This window comes from Xenopus tropicalis, chromosome 5 (assembly GCF_000004195.4).
Source record: "Xenopus tropicalis strain Nigerian chromosome 5, UCB_Xtro_10.0, whole genome shotgun sequence".
NCBI lineage: Eukaryota > Metazoa > Chordata > Amphibia > Anura > Pipidae > Xenopus > Xenopus tropicalis.
In genome coordinates, this window is record NC_030681.2 from 15,841,408 (window position 1) to 15,860,631 (window position 19,224).

A 19,224-nucleotide genomic window follows, 5' to 3' on the forward strand; every position below is an offset into this window, starting at 1 on the left:
CGAACCCATCATTCATCAGGGTCTAAATCTCTCCTTTTTAATTAAAACAACAAGAAAACACTGCACACTGTTACCCTAAAAGTTCAAGTGGAAGTTATTGTTCATAGGATTCATAGTCCTTATCCCCCATTCACATACTTTCATTATGCAGAGGAGAAGAAGGCATCTCATACTGCTGGGAATGGGTGGGAGAGATAGAGTAGCATGGGTGGGTGGGTAGTATGGGGGAATGGGTGGGTGGGTAGTATGGGGGAATGGGTGGGTAGCATGGGGGAATGGGTGGGTGGGTGGGTAGCATGGGGGAATGGGTGGGTGGGTAGCATGGGGGAATGGGTGGGTGGTTAAGTAGCATGGGGGAATGGGTGGGTGGGTGGGTAGCATGGGGGAATGGGTGGGTGGGTAGCATGGGGGAATGGGTGGGTGGTTAAGTAGCATGGGGGAATGGGTGGGTGGGTAGCATGGGGGAATGGGTGGGTGGTTAAGTAGCATGGGGGAATGGGTGGGTGAGTAGTATGGGGGAATGGGTGGGTAGCATGGGGGAATGGGTGGGTGGGTAAGTAGCATGGGGGAATGGGTGGGTGGGTAGTATGGAGGAATGGGTGGGTGGGTAGTATGGGGGAATGGGTGGGTGGGTAGCATGGGGGAATGGGTGGGTGGGTAGCATGGGGGAGTGGGAGGGTGGGTAGCATGGGGGAATGGGTGGGTGGGTAGCATGGGGTAATGGGTGGGTGGGTAGCCTGGGGGAATGGGGAATGGGTTGGTAACATGGGGAAATTAGCTTGGGGGAATTTAGGGCAAAGAGAATAAAGGAGGAAGATCAAGAAGATCAGCAATGTACTAAGAATATTCTCATTGGTAGCCCTGCATGTGTTAAAATATAATGTACTGTTGCCCTGCCCTGGTAAAACTGGTGTGATTGCTATAGTTATATATTAGTATATAAATTAAGCTGCTGTGTAGCCCTGGGGTAACCATTCAAAGGAGAAAAGTCTCATTACATATCAGATAAGCTCTGTAGAATATAATGGTGTTCTACAGAGCTTAACAATTATCTGCTATTTGACCTGTGCCTTGTAGCCCGATTTCAATTGCCTCCATGGCTACACCGCAGTTTGTTTATATATAAAATAGTAGTGTTCAAAAGGAAACAGGTCAGTACTGTGGTACATTATATTTTAATTTCTTTAAAACACATCCATTGTTTGCTGTTGCTCTTCTTTTCATACAGGACTATACCTTGCTAACCCTTCCTGCTTCCGACTGCCAAGTTTATTTAGTAGCCCTAAATCTTTATCCATCAGGGATTAGCCTAACTTAGTCCAATTAAAGATCAACTTTAAACCCCATCGATCACTTGTCTCCCACCATTTTGCCCCAGCTCCCCCTGCTATAATGACTTTAGCCTTTTTCAGTATAAAATAAAGACCCTATTGATTTGCAACTGTTCAGTTAAGGTGATCTCCTTTCTAGAATTGTGACATGGGTTGCAGAGAACAAACAGCTATTTTTATAAATCGAGTACTGAGGAGATCAAGCCCGGAGGCAAGAAAGCCCAAAAGCAGCAGGCCGGAGAATGGCATCAGTGTGAGCATTGTGCTGCCGCCGCTCCCTACCATTTGCTTCCAATCATTCCTATGCGGCAGGGCTGTGTTCCATTCATTTGGTTTCCTGGTGAGAAACCAACAAAATGACACCGAACATGATAAAGATAAATTGGAAATTGCGTTTTTATTTTTATAGATGGCACTGTCAGTGCAGTTTCCAATCTCATTCTTAGAGAGTAGTAGATGTAAACCGTAACGTGATTTATACACAGATTTTCGCAAGAACGGGCGTGTATTTGCCTTTGTGATTTGTCCTGTAGGCGCCTGACTGGGGCTCCTGACACTCTGCATCTTCAGCAGCTTCATAAGGACATCAAACAGGCAGTTGGGATGCAATCCAATTAAATAAGTGCAATATATAAAGAACCATAGATCAAATGTAGGTATTGATATTAGCCGAACAGGACTGCAAAGCTACTTCAGTGATGGATCACCTACCATTGCTACTAAAGGGCACATTACTTTACAGTGCTCAGTATAAAAATGACCTAAACCTTCTGAGAGGTTTCATTAGTAAAGTGTCCCAAGGCGCTTCCTGTAAAGTCGGACACAGTTGGTGCTTCTGCAAGGGAAAAGCAATAATCAATTGGAAATATATTGCAGCGTAAGTGTTCCCATTTTGTAAAAGGGGAAAGTAAGTGGTTAGAGATTTGTTCCACTGACTACTAAATAGAGAGGACCACAGCATGGTAAAGAGTGACTTATGGGCCTGAAACAGAAGAGGCAGGCAGCAGCTTAACTGGACAGTAAGGAGTCATTTGCATGTCTCCACCTATAATGCCATAAGTGAAGGTCACAGCCTTTCTTTTTTGGTTTTAGGGCAGTACTATGTATGTAGCATGAACATGTGAATAACTTATGGTTTAACAAGCTTCTCTGTGCTTGTTTTCCATCTCACAAGGGCCCTTGGGCTCCTTTAGCCCCTCTCTCCCTAACCAATATGGTTCTTTCATTTTGGTTTTGTCCAGGCCAACCAACCAAGCAAGTCCATTGCCTGAACTCAGAAGTGTGCCCAATATTGGAAGAAAAAGCACCACCTAGCTCAGTGCAGGAGTGATCTCTTGCCATACTAGGCGCACATCAGAGTTCAGTGCAGTTACATAACATGTGCAGGGATGGAGCCAATCAGAAGACTTACAGCAAAGAAGGGGTGGGGGTAAGTGAGGAGAGAGACAAGGGAGCCCCCAGTGTCTAGGGAACCAATTGCTTAGGCACTGATGGAAACTCTAGATACTAAAGGGCAGTGCTGGTTCCATCCCTGGGCAATATTCATGTCACTATAAGATAGGGATGCACTGAACCCTCTTTTTTGGGTTTGGCCGAACCCCCGAACCGACCCTGATGGATTCTGCCAAATCCCGAACCGAATCCAAATCCTAATTAGCATATGTTAATTATGATTGGTGAGGGTTAAAAATTGCCGCGCACTGCACACGTAAAATTGTGAAAAATTCACCATTGCTGCCTTGGTTGACTCTGGACATTTATTACCAGAATATTAAGATCTTGGACAGTAAATAGTAAGGCACAAGCAGGACCGTAGCTTCTTGAACAATGTGGATTTTGATGGGATCATGAAAGGGTGTCTTTATGCTTCCACATCTGGGTGAAACCTTCTATGTCAAGGAGTTTGTATGTTCTCCCCAAGTCTGAGTAGGTACTGGGTACTCTGGTTTACTCAACCCACTCCACAAACATCCAGGCAGGTTAACTGGCTTCTGACTATATTGACAATTTGTTGACCAACTGAGAGAGGATGTCAATCCAAGACTGCCGCCGACTAATCCACAGTCTGCTCCGGGACTACAACATCCGGGACAGCCTTGAGGAAGAAGAGGACTAACTACCCCTCTCCTTCTTCCCATCCCTCCCTTGTTGTCTAAGTTTAAGTGGAAAATAAAGCTTTGGGCATGTCAAATTCCACATCCCTTCCCCATCTCCCACCCGCCATCCACTCCCCCCCTACCTCCATTGCTTTATTTTGAAAGTATAATGCAAGTAAGGAATGTATGAATGTTTGTTTTTTGTATATTTATATTATATATATATATAATAAAGTATATTTTTCAATAAAAATTTGTTGACCAACTGACCATATGTTGGTGCTATATAAATACCAGGAAATAAATAAATAAACTATAACTCAATGAAAGTTGATAATGGAGGCAAATCATTTCTATAATATAAGGAATCTTACACTGCGTTAGATGCTTGCAGGTAAGGTTCTTTTCTCTTGAAGACTACTATAGGGTAATATAATAAAAAGGGCCACATTTGCCCTTTTCTAGTAACCGATAGCAACCAATTAGATCATTGATATTAAAAACTACCTGCTGATTGGTTGCTATGGGCTACTAGACCTGTCACAAACCTTTAGGAAACCCCCCCAAATTTGGTGATTAGACAGACAAGCCTGCGAGAATGCTTACTAAACGCCTCGCTGCGCATGAATGGAACCCAGAGACGGAGTCACTGCAGACTTTGCTACAACATCACTTTCAGTGGCAGCTTGGGATACTGCTTCCCTGCCCGAGCCAACCCATGCCTATTCCCAGGGTATCACAGAGTGACTGGGCTAATGCATTAGGCAAGTGACACAGCCTCTTTAATTAACTTATGGCTATTTTCTCTGACGCCACCGGCCTCCACCTCTCCGCGTTGGCCCCATTCCAGCGCCTGCATTTAATAAATCTCTTGCTTCCTATAAGAAAGCACATTAGCTTGAAACGCGATGAGCTTTGCAATAGAGATTGATTGAAATCAATCCAGATACCCCTGACAGCCAGCGACTCGCCATTTAAACAGAACGTATACTTTATTTACAAGCAGGATTTAGCTTCTACTTATTTTTACCTTGTTACATAGCAAATGTCCTTTCTGCTCAGTAGGAGCTGATATAGGTCTTTCCTGAGTGGCTTAAAGGTAAAGGTCACCTTTTAAGTGAAATTTTATTACGTGGCAGATGTTTTTATGCTGTTTTTATGCTCTCTAATGGGAAAGTTATAATGTCATCTAGTTGCTAGAGTTACAGACCCGAGCAACATGAATTTAAAGGAAAACTATACCCCTAAACAATGTAGGTCTCTATAAAAATATATTGAATAAACAGCTCATATGTAAAACCCTGCTTCATCTAAATAAACCATTTTCATAGAAAAGTAGTATGTGCCATTGGGTAATCCTAAATAGAAAACTGCCATTTTAAGAATTAAGGGCCGCCCCCTGGGATCATTATTAACATTTATTTAAAAAGTGCCAACATATCCCGCAGCGCTGTACAATAAGTGGGTTTCATACATTGGACATACAGAGTAACATATAAAGAAATCAATAACCGATACAAGAGGTGAAGAGGGCCCTGCCCAAAAGAGCTTACACTCTACAAACATACCATTCACAGTGCACACAAACAAGCCAAGGCACACATACATGCTAGGCCCCATCAGCCAATGAATGGACAGAGTCCTGCCTTTTGCTCCCACACTACTTCCTGTTACAGTTAGAGCTGCATCACTTCCTGTCAGCTGATCTCTGAGGGAGCACACAGCCCAGCACTAAATGGCGGCTCAAGGGAAAGGATGTAAAAGGGCAATATTTACTGATATATATATTCCAGTTTGGCGAGATTCTTTAATAGGCCACTTAAAGGAGAAGGAAAGGTTAAGTCACTTGGGGGTGCCAAAATGTTAGGCACCCCCAAGTGACTTAGATCGCTCACCTCATACCCCGGGCTGGTGCCCCCGTACGGAGAGAACAGCACCAGCCCGGGCCAGCTGCCTGTGCTACCTGCTTCCTCCTCGCTTGCGCGCGCATGCGCAGTAGAGTGAATAGTAGAACTTAAACATTAAAGTCGGCTTTTCACTCTACTGCGCATGCGCACTCTACTGCGCATTCGGCAGCAGCGCGCAAAGGAAGGAGGAAGCGGTGTCTACAGGTGCCCCGGGCTGGTGCTGTTTTCTCCTAACGGGGGCACCAGCCCGGGATACAAGGTAGGTCATGTAAGTCACTTGGGGGTGCCTAACATTTTGGCACCCCCAAGTGACTTAGCCTTTCCTTCTCCTTTAATATGATATAAACTGTCTGTTGGTTAAGTATTCATTCTGGGGGTATAGTTTTCCTTTAAATAGTGGGCAAGATTTTTTATTACGATTTTTTTATTGCTTATTTTTACATTTGGGCCGTTTCTGTTCTGTGCTTCATTCTCAAGCTTGGTTGGTTATTCCAGTCACCGGAGAGCAGTCTAAAGTCCCAACTGGAGAGGACAAAGGGTCAAATAATCCAATAACCATTAGAAGGTAAAGAAAATGATGGGCAGTTTGTAAACGACTGTTATTGTCAGACTATGTCATAGTTAATTGTAAGGGGAATTGCCCCTATGAAGAAGTCTCCCTGGGCTGCATACATGATGGGACCCTTGGCAGTAACCAATAGATTATGTGAAGCAAATGGATTTCTACAATGATATCACCTGAGGCAAATGTATTGAAGAATCCCACTCAGTCCAACTCAAGAAATAGTCTACAGAGATAGAATGGCCTGTGGTCATGTGAGCTTTTATGTATCAACTTCTATCCAAAGGGCAATTCTATATCCTTATTATTTACAGTGAAATGGAATCCTTTAGATTGCAAGCTCTTGCGTGTAGGGATCCCTGATTCTATTGTTTACTCTGTATCCCTTGTATGTATGTATGTATGTATATCTTTATTTATAAAGTGCTACTTATGTACGCAGCGCTGTACAGTAGAATACATTAATACAAACAGGGGGTTATTAAGATAATAATAGATAAATACAAAGTATAACAATAAATACGAATAAATACAAGATACAGTTGCAATAAGTCAAAGAGACTGCTCATTATAAATTCATGTAAAGTGTTACATAACTTTTAAAATGTGATATGGCATATTCTTTTCAATTGGTCTTTATTTTTTATATACTTTTTGAATGACTCTTTCCTGCTTTCAAATGGGGGTCACTGACCCCGGCAGGCAAAAAACGATTGCTCTGTAAGGTTATTGTTGCTTTTTATCACTTATCTTTCTATGTATAGCCTCCTCCAGTTTCTTTTTCAAATCACCGCCTGGTTGCTAGGTTCAATTGGACCCTAGCAACCAGATAGCTGCTGAAATTCCAAACTGGAGATCTGCTGAACAATAAGCGAAATAATTCAAAAACTGCAAACGATGAAGACCAATTGCAAACTGGCTCAGAATAGCACTCTCTACATTATTCTAAAGGTTTAGATGATAAATAAATAAATGATGATGGCCCTGACATGGGTTAGTGAGCTGGAACTCACTAATCACTACTATGTTCATTAGTAATCTGTCCTGTTTTGCTTTGCCGGAAAATTCGCGAAACAGCAAAAAAATTGCGAAACAGACAAGGCTTTTTTGCCGCGATATATTTTGCCCCAACTGCACCTATTTTGAACCACACACGCGACTTTTTTGGATGCACAACAAATTTTTTCCGTGCTGAATTTTCACAAAACAATTCACCAATGCCAAAATGCGGAAATTCGCTGTGAATCCCTGCCTGCCGAAAACATTCGCTCTTCCCTAATGTTCACTTATATATTGTATGCAGAGGGCATATGGGTCCTTCACTAGTACAATGAAAGGACAATGAAAGGTTAATATAAATTAAAAGTAAGTCTAAAGGCATTATTTTTAAGTACTTACTGCATATCTACATTCCCAGATCCCTGCTTGCTTCTCTGAGATATGGTGCTGGCAGCCTACAGCAGTGTGAAGCCTACAGTGACATCACTGAAATCTCTCTCCCCTTCCTGTAGGTGCCAGCGGCAGCCTTCCTATTCTCTGAGCATGTGTGTAACTTGATCCTGTCTCCTGTTCTGAGCTACACATGCCCACCAGCCAATCAGAAGCGGATCTGGCAGAGGGGAGGGGGGGAGGGAATGAAACACATGTGCAGTATGAAGCAAGGAGGGAAAGGAAGGGAGAATACCTTTTTAGAGATGGCTGCCTGTTCTAGAAAATGTGCAGTAAGTGTGACTGAGTAAAAAAAAGTGTGGCGTTTTTACTAAACAATAGGAGGACTATTGGGCAGTATGCTTATGACTTGCATTCTCCTTTAAAACTCTAACGTCACTCTGCCAAGGTTGATTGGCTAAAATAAGGGGGAACCATACGGACTGTACCATATATGCAGAATATCCGACTGACCGACCAATGCCAATCCATACGCATTAAACACTGCACTCCACTTGCCTACTTTACTATCTCCCTGCCTCTTCACATTTCTATGCCCTTGGCCAGACAAAAATGAGATGACTTTTATCCTGAATCAATGTGAAGTCACTTAAAAGGAAAACACAGATCCAGTTTCTCTCGCCCGGGCAGGAAACTGATAGAAGATAGTACCACGTGACTGCACGGCTAATTGGCCTTGTTTTATTGCTTCGGTCTGAAGGGGATTGTCGTGGCATCAGATTCAATATTATTCTTATTGCTACTGGACAGGAAGGGATCTCTAAAGTGAGAAAACTAAAGGATAGGCACAGGATAGTGTTGCAGGTAGGATAAACGTCGCTTCTATGCCTACTGAGCACAATTTTGCAGAAATGTGCATTTTCTTTCCAATTTGATTCCCATTGCCCCCGCCCTTAAGCATTTTGTGCCTGCTGAGGGCTGAACGACTGCAGGCTGGATATCTCAACATTCTAATAGGTCTGTGGCTTTTCTTGGCAGTGCATTAACTCTAAAAGCAGCAGCATTTCAGCAGTTATTTTAATATAGCGGATTGGAAGGAAAAGGGGCGACAGAGAAACTTACCCAAAATAGCAACCACCTCATCATCTTGGATTACTTCCAAAGAACCAGAAACCACGAAGCACAGTGTATCGATACTTTCCCCCGCATGATAAATTAAATCCCCAGGGGCGCAGTGCGCAGTTTGGAACTCCATGGCCAAGGCTCGTAGGCAGCCGTCGCTAGCCAATCGAAAGGCTGGGTGCTCCTTGAAAACTTTCCGGTTCAGGTGCACACAGATGTCTGCTCGCATATCCTTAGGGCAGATCTGTAAAACCTACAGCAAGGGGAAAATACTGCAATTATTATTTCAACCCCAAAAGAAAATAATTAGGTTCATTTGCAAATGCAAGAACAACTGCAAAATGTAGGGATCGTTGGCATGATTTACAAGGAACTTGCACTCATACATGCTCCTTAGTAATGTGCCAAATCAGTTTTGCTCTATGATATGACTATGACGATTTTCATTCATCCAGGTCATGGTATATCTCAGTGATTCCCAACCAGTAGCTCCTGAGTAACATGTTGCTCACCAACCCCTTGGATGTTGCTCCCAGTGGCCTCAATGCAGGGGCATATTTTTGAATTCCTGGCTGGGAGGCAAGTTTTGGTTGAATAAAACCCAGTGTAAAGCCAAAATAGCCAACTATAGCTCTTATTTGCACCCCCAGAACCTTTGTTTATACTTGTGTTGCCCCACAAATCCTTTACCATTTGAATGTGGCTCACGAGTATAAAAGGTTGGGAATCCCTGGTATATCTAGTATAAATAAATCTAAAGCAACTGGACTTGCTAAGTAATCATTGAAGACGTTTCACTAATCATCCGAGCAGAGAAAAGGGAATCATTTAAACATGAAATAAACCCAATAGGGCTGTTCTGCCCCCAATAAGGGGTAATTATATCTTAGTTGGGATCAAGTACAGGTACTGTTTTATTATTACAGAGAAAAGGGAATCATTTAACCATTAAATAAACCCAATAGGGCTGTTCTGCCCCCAATAAGGGGTAATTATATCTTAGTTGGGATCAAGTACAGGTACTGTTTTATTATTACAGAGAAAAGGGAATCATTTAACCATTAAATAAACCCAATAGGGCTGTTCTGCCCCCAATAAGGGGTAATTATATCTTAGTTGGGATCAAGTACAGGTACTGTTTTATTATTACAGAGAAAAGGGAATCATTTAACCATGAAATAAACCCAATAGGGCTGTTCTGCCCCCAATAAGGGGTAATTATATCTTAGTTGGGATCAAGTACAGGTACTGTTTTATTATTACAGAGAAAAGGGAATCATTTAACCATTAAATAAACCCAATAGGGCTGTTCTGCCCCCAATAAGGGGTAATTATATCTTAGTTGGGATCAAGTACAGGTACTGTTTTATTATTACAGAGAAAAGGGAATCATTTAACCATGAAATAAACCCAATAGGGCTGTTCTGCCCCCAATAAGGGGTAATTATATCTTAGTTGGGATCAAGTACAGGTACTGTTTTATTATTACAGAGAAAAGGGAATCATTTAACCATGAAATAAACCCAATAGGGCTGTTCTGCCCCCAATAAGGGGTAATTATACCTTAGTTGGGATCAAGTACAGGTACTGTTTTATTACTGCAGAGAAAAAAGAATTCAGTTTTAAATTTCTGAATTATATGATTAAAATGAGGTCCATGGGAGACAGGCATTCCGTAATTTGGAGCTTTCTAGATAACGGGTTTCTGGATAAGGGATCCCATACATGTAGTATCAGCTGTGAGCTTGTCTGCTTAAACTTTCCCAAGCCACCTAGTCATTCTCTGATTTCTGTAACCTTCTCCTCAGCAGATGAGGCCACATAATAGGGCCACCACCACCATCAGTTTGCCTCCAAGCAGTGGCCCCTGACTATGTAGGCGCAGGTTTGCACCACGTCTTTTTCTTACATAGTAATATAAACCTATGAAGCTCTAACTCTAGTAAAAGTAGAGTAAAAATGCAATAGGGTAGCTCGGTCAAACAATGAGGTTCTATAGGAGTAATCAATGGATTTGAATGTAGAGCAAATCATGATCTGAATTCATTATTGGTCTATTAAAGATCACAGGTAACGTGACGTGTTACTTTTGGAAGTGGATTTTTCTCATCAGTTTTATCTCATTTGGTTACACAGAACAAATCAATACATCCGTATACCTGGGGAATGGGTATAATTATCTGATAAGCATACGTTACTCTGCTTTCCCACAGGATTCCAGCTTACAGGAGTAAAGGAAATAACTGCAATAGTAGTAGATACAGACTGAAGGCAAATATAGATCTGAATACAAATATAGATCAAATTATCAGCATTTTGATTATATGGATGTTATTGAACAATGTGAAACCCATAGTCTTATTAAAAAAAATAATCTCAATAAATTGTGCTTAATTCATATGTGATTTCATGCAATTTTGGTACAGTTAGGGTAAACTGATTGGCAATTAAATTGTAACTCCCTTGTGGGTACAATAGATTCAGTACACTGTAACTGTATTTATAAGAAGTTTATTTTGAATATATTTTCCTGCTTTGTAGAAAACATGGTGAAAAAGCTACGCTGCCAAATGGACCTGAATTAATTACATTTTTTGTACTCATTAATATAAGAGGCAATTAGCAGATTGCTTACTTTGCCAAGGAGGAATTACCATTTCCATAGATATATATGAAACATTGCCCTCAGGAGTTAATTTGTCATTTTAATGACTGAATACCAACTTGGTCACCTTAGAACAGTGTTGCTCACCACCCCCTTTGCTCCTAGTGGCCTCAAAGTAGGTGCCATTTTGAAATCTCTGGCTTGGGGGCAAGTTTTGGAAGCCCAGAGACACAGTTTTACTCCAAGAAGAGCCTCCTGCAGGCCAGCAGTCCTCATGGGGCTACTAAATAGCCAATCACAGCCCTTATTTGCCATCCCCAAAATCCTTTTTTTTTTGTTTTTTTGCTTGTGTGGCTCCCCAACACTGTTTACATCTGAGTGTGGCTCACAAGTAAAAAAAGGTTGGGGATCCCTGACTTAGAACAAAACATCCAGTGTTGAATTGGCCCACTAGGATACCAGGAAAACTCCCGGAGGGCCCAGGTGTCAGTGGGCCATCTTGCTCACCCAACCATTTGCCTTGTATGCCTATACCATGGACATTACTCATTTCTATATGAGAAGAAACAGAAGAAATGGAGGAAAGGATAGATAATAGAATGTAAAAAGAAGTAATAAAGAAATAATAGAAAGTGAGTAAACAAAGAAGGACAGAGTGGGCCTAAGGTCTAAGGTTTTCTGGTGGGCCCTTGGCACCCCAGTCCGACACTGAAAACATCTCATGCAATATCTTCAAATAACTGTTCAGTATTGTATACCTTCACGTTGGACAGACCCCATCTGAAAGTCTATAGTATGAATAAGATCTAGCAATACTGTTCTAAGTCACATTAAAGAAAAATGTACCTTCCGTCTATCCTCTATTTGAATGAAAAAGGAAAGGAAATTGAGACTCTAAAACCACAAAGCTTAAGTAAAACGGAGTCATAACTTCTCCTTATTTCAATAAAACTGAAACTCTATAGGGTAATGTCCTGCATGAAACCAATTTTTGAAACCCCGACCCAACCTGAACCTGCAACCCACATTTCAAGCTGCTTGGACTAGCTACCCGACCTGACCCGCAACTGCCTTATCCGCAACATGATCTGCGGAACTGCTGTAGCCCGGAGCTGACGTTATCAGAAGTGAGCAGGGGTAGAACTCGCATCTATACCTGCATCTGAAAATCCTACCCATCATGGTGTTTTACCCATAATACAGTGTTTCACAACCATAAATCCAAGTTGCACCTTGCATATTCAAAGTGGGGGTTGCATAACTTCCTGGGTGCACATTCAAAATTGTGTTTGCACATGACTGACTGGGTGAAAGTCTGGGGCACCTGTATAAACAACCAGCCGTGGTAACATTGGAGCTACCACTGGGTCCAAGGTGGTGGTAGCTCCAGGGTTCCCCAACATCAATAGGCTCAATTGCACGCTATTCATTAAAAGAAACAGGAAGGATGCATTGGCAACCATGTTGAAGGGCAGGAATGTGTTTGGATGCAAGAACATTAAGGAATTACATTAATATGCACTCCCTACTGCACTTCCAAGTGCTTTCATAAATGATTCCTTATGAGTAGCTTGCTGTCTCTTGGAGTATCTTGGACGTTCCTATGATAAATATTATATATATAATATAATTGTGACACAAGAATCTGAATCAACCAATTCTCAACAATGTTTCATAGGAAAAGTAATCAGAATGATCAAATATGCATTAACGAACCAACTGTCTGCCCCACTGGCATTGTTAATTGTCCCAGAGATGCCACTGGCTATTGTAAGCTATAACCCACCTTAGGAGTTGGGGGTTCACAACATCAAGGAATATTTCTGTTTAAAATATTTTGAGAAAATGTAATCTAAACTAAATGACACTCACCTTTTCAGTATCTATACCCCTAGACATGGACCAGGTGGACACAATATAATCCATCACCCGCTCACTCAGCCCCTTGGGAACTTGGTAGAGCTTAAGGAAATCCCGAACGCTATTTAACATTTCATGGTATCGGTTCGTGTTGGCGTACATTTGCTGGAAGATGGTTGTGACGTTACCAAATATAGTTGCATATAGAAGTGCTAAAACAGACAAATAGAAGAACAGAAAGAAAAACAGATATTTAGTGAACATTATCTCAACCGTGACATATGGTGTAATCATAATAATATTCCTACAGCCATTGCTTAGCACTGTGCTAGGGTTTCAAGAGGAGTTCCGTGCTGAACAAGCAGTTACTGAAGTGTAATATGCTTATTGGAAAGCTGTCTAGATGCCTAGAAGGTCTTTGACTGGGGTGAAGCCAAGGGAACACAGGTGCCAGGACCTTTAAAAAAGCAATTAAATTGTTATTACTACATAATTAAAGTCCAGCTGGAATATTTCTCTGACCGTAGCAGACAGCTGGACTTCATCCTTAGGCACTTCTCTGATTGTTTCTGCGGCAAGAACAGTGAGGAGGCTCAATGTATTCTTGCAACATTATTCTGTTCTGCAGCAGAGAAACATAAGCACTCTCAGCAATCATGTAGTATTTGGGTAAGGTTTTAGGTAGGGTCCAAAAAGTCCTCTTCTGGTACTGCAGATCACCATTATCTATGCAAATAATACCCACAATTCCATAGATAGATCCTACCAAAAACCAAGGCAAGCTATATTCCTGGCTTCTTTTGTTCTCTGACAGTTGTCTTTATCTCACACTACTTACTTTAACCTTGCTGGCCTTGCCTCTCAACTTGCCCCTGATGGTCTTGCCTCTCAACTAATCCTTAATGGCCTTGTCTTTCAACTTGCCCTTGATGTCCTTGTCTCTCAACTTGTCCTTGACGGCCTTGCCTCTCAACTTGCCCTGGATGTCCTTGTCTCTCAACTTGTCCTTGACAGCCTTGCCCTCAACTTGCCTTTGATGGCCTTGCCTCTCAACTTGCCTTTGATGGCCTTGTCTCTCAACTTGCCCTTTATGGTCTTGTCTTCCAACTTGCCCCTGATGGTCTTGCCTCTTAACTTATCCTTAATGGCCTTGTCTTCCAACTTGCCCCTGATGGCCTTGCCTCTCAACTTGTCCTTAATAACCTTGTCTCTCAACTTGCCCTAGATGGCCTTGCCTTTCAACTTGCCCTTGATGGCCTTGCCTTTCAACTTGCCCCTGATGGCCTTCCCTCTCAACCAGCCCCTAATGGCCTTGCCTCTCAACTTGCCCTTGATGGCCTTGTTTTTCAATTTGCCCCTGATGGCCTTGCCTCTCAACTTGTCCCTGTTGTTCTCAAAGAGACATGGTTGGATTAGACATGTTGGGGCATCATGCCCTGGAATATACTTAAAATATTGCCTACCATTCCACAAACATCCCCACACAATCTTATGATAAAAACTAAGATTGCAGTCTTGGGCATTAAAGGGAGCAATGTAGTTTTTTACAGATAACATTTTTCATAGACAAAATTGTTGAGGCGCCCAGCAAAGTCATTATGATAAACAAAGAACCTTGTGCCCAATTATTTAGGGCCTGGTATTAAAAGCAGATTCTTTGAGCTAAAAAGCCCCAACAGCTTTCCACTGATAGCTAAACAAGCAAAGTAATTTACTGCTTCTTTTGCACAGACACAAAACTTTTAGGGTGAAGACACACAGAGCTACTAGTAGCAGCTACTTGTTGTGGCTACAGAAATAGACAATGCTGATCATTTACTGATAATTGTCTCTACATGTGTTTTAGCAGAGGCAATTCTCAGTATTGTCTATGGCAGGGGATTTTCTGGTGTTTAGAAGCCGTGACAAGTAGCTGCTACTAGTAGCTCCATATGTCTTCACTCTTAGAACCAAGGGATTGGTTATCAAAGCTCTAGATTCTGAACTAAATTCAGCAATGTTTTTGCAGGTGCTTTTCCAACAGAGAGCTGAAACTCGTTGAGATTAATTCAAACATCATGGTGTTTTTCAATTAAACTCTTTCTGTGGCCCACATAGTTGAGCATTCTCAATGGTTGTCTTGAATTTCTTTACCATGAAAGTCATTAGAAATATTCCCAAGCATTCTTGAGAAAACTTGAGCATGATTGTGAAAACTTGAGCTACAAATGATAAATACATGCTTGGCAACAGTTTAAGAGAAGGCCATTCAACAAGATGAGTGTTTCTAATTACTTAAATAAACGAAGTGCCCCTACGTTTTGTATTTTGGCATGGGTTCCTAAAAAACATCTTTCTTGTCTATAAAGAACATAGAACTATAGTAAACAACATGGAAGGCACAAATGCTATAACACCGCAATTCAAGGGAATTAGTGATGGGCGAAAAGTTTCGCCAGGCATGGATTCGCGGCGAATTTCCGCGTTTCGCCATTGGCGGATTGTTTCGCGAAATGGATGAAAAATTTTGCCGCGGAAAAATTCACCATGTCCAAAAATTGTCGCCGGCGTCAAAAAAGATTAGCCGCGCGACAAAATAATAGCCACACTACAAAATAATAGCCGCGGACGACGAAAAAATAGCCGCGCAACAAAATAATAGCCGCGGGCGACGAAATAATAGCAGCGGGTGACGAAACAATAGCCGCGTGACAAAATAATAGCCGCGGGCGACGAAACAATAGCCGCGAGACAAAATAATAGCCGCGGGCGACGAAACAATAGCCGCGAGACAAAATAATAGCCGCGGGCGACGAAACAATAGCCGCGAGACAAAATAATAGCCGCGGGCGACGAAATAATAGCAGCGGGCGACAAAATAATAGCCGCGGGCGACGAAATAATAGCAGCGGGCGACGAAACAATAGCCGCGAGACAAAATAATAGCCGCAGGCGACGAAACAATAGCCGCGAGACAAAATAATAGCCGCGGGCGACGAAACAATAGCCGCGCGACAAAATAATAGCCGCGGGCGACGAAACAATAGCCGCGCGACAAAATGATAGCCGCGGGCGACAAAACAATAGGCGCGCGACAAAATAATAGCCGTGGGCGACAATTTTTTTTGTCGCACGACATTTTTGCCGTTTTGCAAATTTTTCGCCATTTCGCGGATCTTTTGAAAGATTCGCAAATTTTTCAGCGAAGCGAAACGGAACAGATTTGCTCATCACTAAAGGGAATGTCTCTCACCTCAACTGACCCAAGTCACATTAGTAGTAGGTCAACCCGGGACCAAGCTACCATTCAAAAAGGATTGTCTTCTGCCCCCCTCCAGAAGAAGGCCACTTGGTTGCTCCTTTTTAAGGTGGTGTGTTTTAGATTTTATTGTGTTGTCTTAAGTGTCATCGTAATATTATGAATGATAAGCCAATTATTTGAGGGTGCAGGGGTGGAAATGAATGTTCTGTTCAGTGGTAAGTGACAAATTTCCTGTGCTTTATTGCTTTTGGCTTAGATGGGGAAATATAAATTCCACACACTACCCAAGTAATGAACTTGTGCTAATACAAAGTGCAAACAATTTCTCTCGTAAATCCACCCACAAAGACGGAGACTCGGTAAAAATAGTTGCCAGTTGTTTTCCATGAAGCCTTTGATAGAGTCTGGCACGTTGTGCAGCGGTGAAGGATTTGTCATGTGTTTCTATCTGTCGCCCAGGCTGCCCCTTTAATGGTTTAAGGCTTGGAACACCTGCCAGCTGTCTGCACATGGAAATATGAGGAATGGGTAATGCTCCTGAGCAAGCTGCCAATCAGCTGTTATAAGGCAATGCATTACTACCCACTGCCGGGTATTTGTTTAGAAAAATAAAATCCTTGAATTCAATTGAGAACTGCAGTTAAAGCAACAGTAACACCAAAAAAGTAAATGAAATATATTGTACTGTTGCCTGCAGTGTCGGACTGGCCCACCAGGATACCAGGAAAACTCCCGGTGGGCCCAGGGGTCAGTGGGCCCTCCTGCTCCTGACCATTTGGCCTGTTTCATGGTCATTCTCTATTTCTGAATGGAAAGAAAGAGGAGAAATATATGAAGAATAGATGCTAGCATGTAAATAAAAGAGACTAGGAGAATAAAGAGGTTGAGTGAGGAAAGGAGGAAAAATTGTTCGGAGAGTGGGCCCATGGTCTAAGGGTTTCTGGTGGGCCCCTGGGGTCCCAGTCCGACACTGGTTGCCTGCACTGGTAAAAGTTGTGTGTGTGCTTCAGTAACACTAATATAATTTATATAAATAAGCTGCTGTGTAGCCCCGGGGGCAGCCTGTCAAGCTGGAAAAAGGAGAATAGGTACAGGTTACATAGCAGATAACAGATAAGCTCTGTAGAACCTCTGTAACCCCCATGGAAACACAGCATCATTCATTATATAAACTATAGTAGTGTTTCTGAGGCAAACTCCCCAGTTGTACCAGTAATCGGAATTACTTTTATACACTTTTATCTAATTTTTTGATGTTACTGTTCCTTTAAAGTATTTATATAGTTTGTTTATGACTGTAATGTGCACTGCAAGGGGCAAACATTGGTTTAGGATTCCCCCAGTCAAAACCTCATTCAATAAACACCAATATGCTGGTTGGGTCTGTTTGCAGAACAGGATAAAAGGCTCAAGTTCCATGTATATTAGATCTGTATTGAGTAGGTGACAATTTCATGGGTGCTCCTATCTATTCCAATCAAAATGTGTGATATTGATACCCTATGCTCTGGCACCCACAGAGATGCTACCACAACTAGGACTAAGTCCAAGATATGGCAAATAATCAGTCCTGTGTTATCCCTTAGCAGGGTTATCCATCTAGACCAGTGATTCCTAACCAGGGGCTCGGGGGTAACATGTTGCTCACCAACCCCTTGGGTGTTGCTCTCAGTGCCCCCAAACCAGGGAGTTATTTTTGAATTCCTGACTTGGGGGCAAGTTTTGGTTGAATAAAAACAAGATTTCCTACCAAATAAAGCCCCCTGTAAGCTGATAGGGTGCATAGAGGCCCCTAATAGCCAATCACAGCCCTTATTTGGCTCCTCCATGAACTTTTATGGTGCTTGTGTTGCTCTCCTTTACATTTTACTATTTTATTGACTGTGGCTCTCGAATAAGAAAGGTTGGGGACCCCTGATCTAGACATTCAATAAATGACCATCCAAGAGATAATTAAGGCATTCAGCCAGAGCTGTTTCGAAAAATTTTATAACTTCACAAATTTATTACAAAAATAATAGTGGTCTTTCCCCCACATTTAATGGATATATAGTTGCGTGCTGGACAGATTAAGGTCTTCCAAATAATAGGACTGCGTCATTAACCCATTGGAGATCTGGAGTTGCCGGGCACTTCTATTGATGCTTGCGCTCGAGCAGTGATTATCTTTAAAAAGTTTTATTTATCTATCATAAAAAGGTACACATTGATCTTAAACATTCATTCGTGCCATTTATAGCCAGCTTCTGATAGACGGTGCGTTGCTGCTTAGATAATACACCACTAAGCGATGCTCGGAATGAATTTTACAAATGAATCATGAAGATTATTTGAAGGTTAAATCAATCAAATGTTTTAAGCAGAGTAACAACATTGGATAAAGATAATAACCGCGTGCTGTGTTCTGCATGGCGTTGCTGAGACGCGACGTTGCTTCAACTTTACCGTGACAAAAGTCATTTATGCAAGAGATTGGAAAATAAATACAGACGAAAGTATGGTTTATGCTCATAGGAACATGATAGATTGCAGAAGGCTGCCATATACACAGCACCCTGAGCTTGGAAAGATCTTGATGCATTGTTTTCAATCAGCCCAAATCCGATGCCTCATTGCATGTTACGATGACAGTTAGTTCAGAAATGCATTGCATGGCTACACAGAAACAACTGGGGTCCTGTAACATGGGAGTTTCGCTGTTTCTGCTCCTCCGTAAAATATTTTGCACTAGAAGCAAAAGATTCAACCCAGGCGCTTAAGGTGGCCATACACGCTAAGATCCACTCGTTTGGCAAGGTCGCCAAGTGAGTGGATCTTCTCTCAATATCCCCACCTATGGATGGGCAATATCGAGCTAATTGGGTCGTTTAGCCCTGGAGCCAAACGATTGAATTAGAACGACGGGTATAGGCGTCCGTCAGTTTGGGGACCGCATTAACGAGCCAATGCAGTCCCAGATCTGACTGAATTTCAAACCTGCCCGATCGAGATCTGGCTGATTTCAGGCCAGATATCGGTCGGGCAGGCCCGTGGTTAGTGCCCATACATGGGCCGATTAGCTGCCGAATCAGTCTTAGGGCTCTGGCACACGGGGAGATTAGTCGCCCGCGG

At 42.3% G+C, this 19,224-nt stretch overlaps 1 protein-coding gene across 1 annotated transcript in view; it reads right to left on the reverse strand.

Annotated features, from left to right (window-relative positions):
- kcnh1 (potassium voltage-gated channel subfamily H member 1) overlaps positions 1-19,224 on the reverse strand; it is a 209,006-nt gene that overhangs the window by 87,670 nt on the left and 102,112 nt on the right. Inside the window, exons 9-10 of the mRNA XM_031902899.1 lie at positions 12,885-13,084; positions 8,408-8,660 (exon numbers count right to left, since the gene is read on the reverse strand). Coding sequence (XP_031758759.1) covers positions 8,408-8,660; positions 12,885-13,084 — 453 coding nt within the window. The remainder of the gene's footprint in view (positions 1-8,407; positions 8,661-12,884; positions 13,085-19,224) is intronic.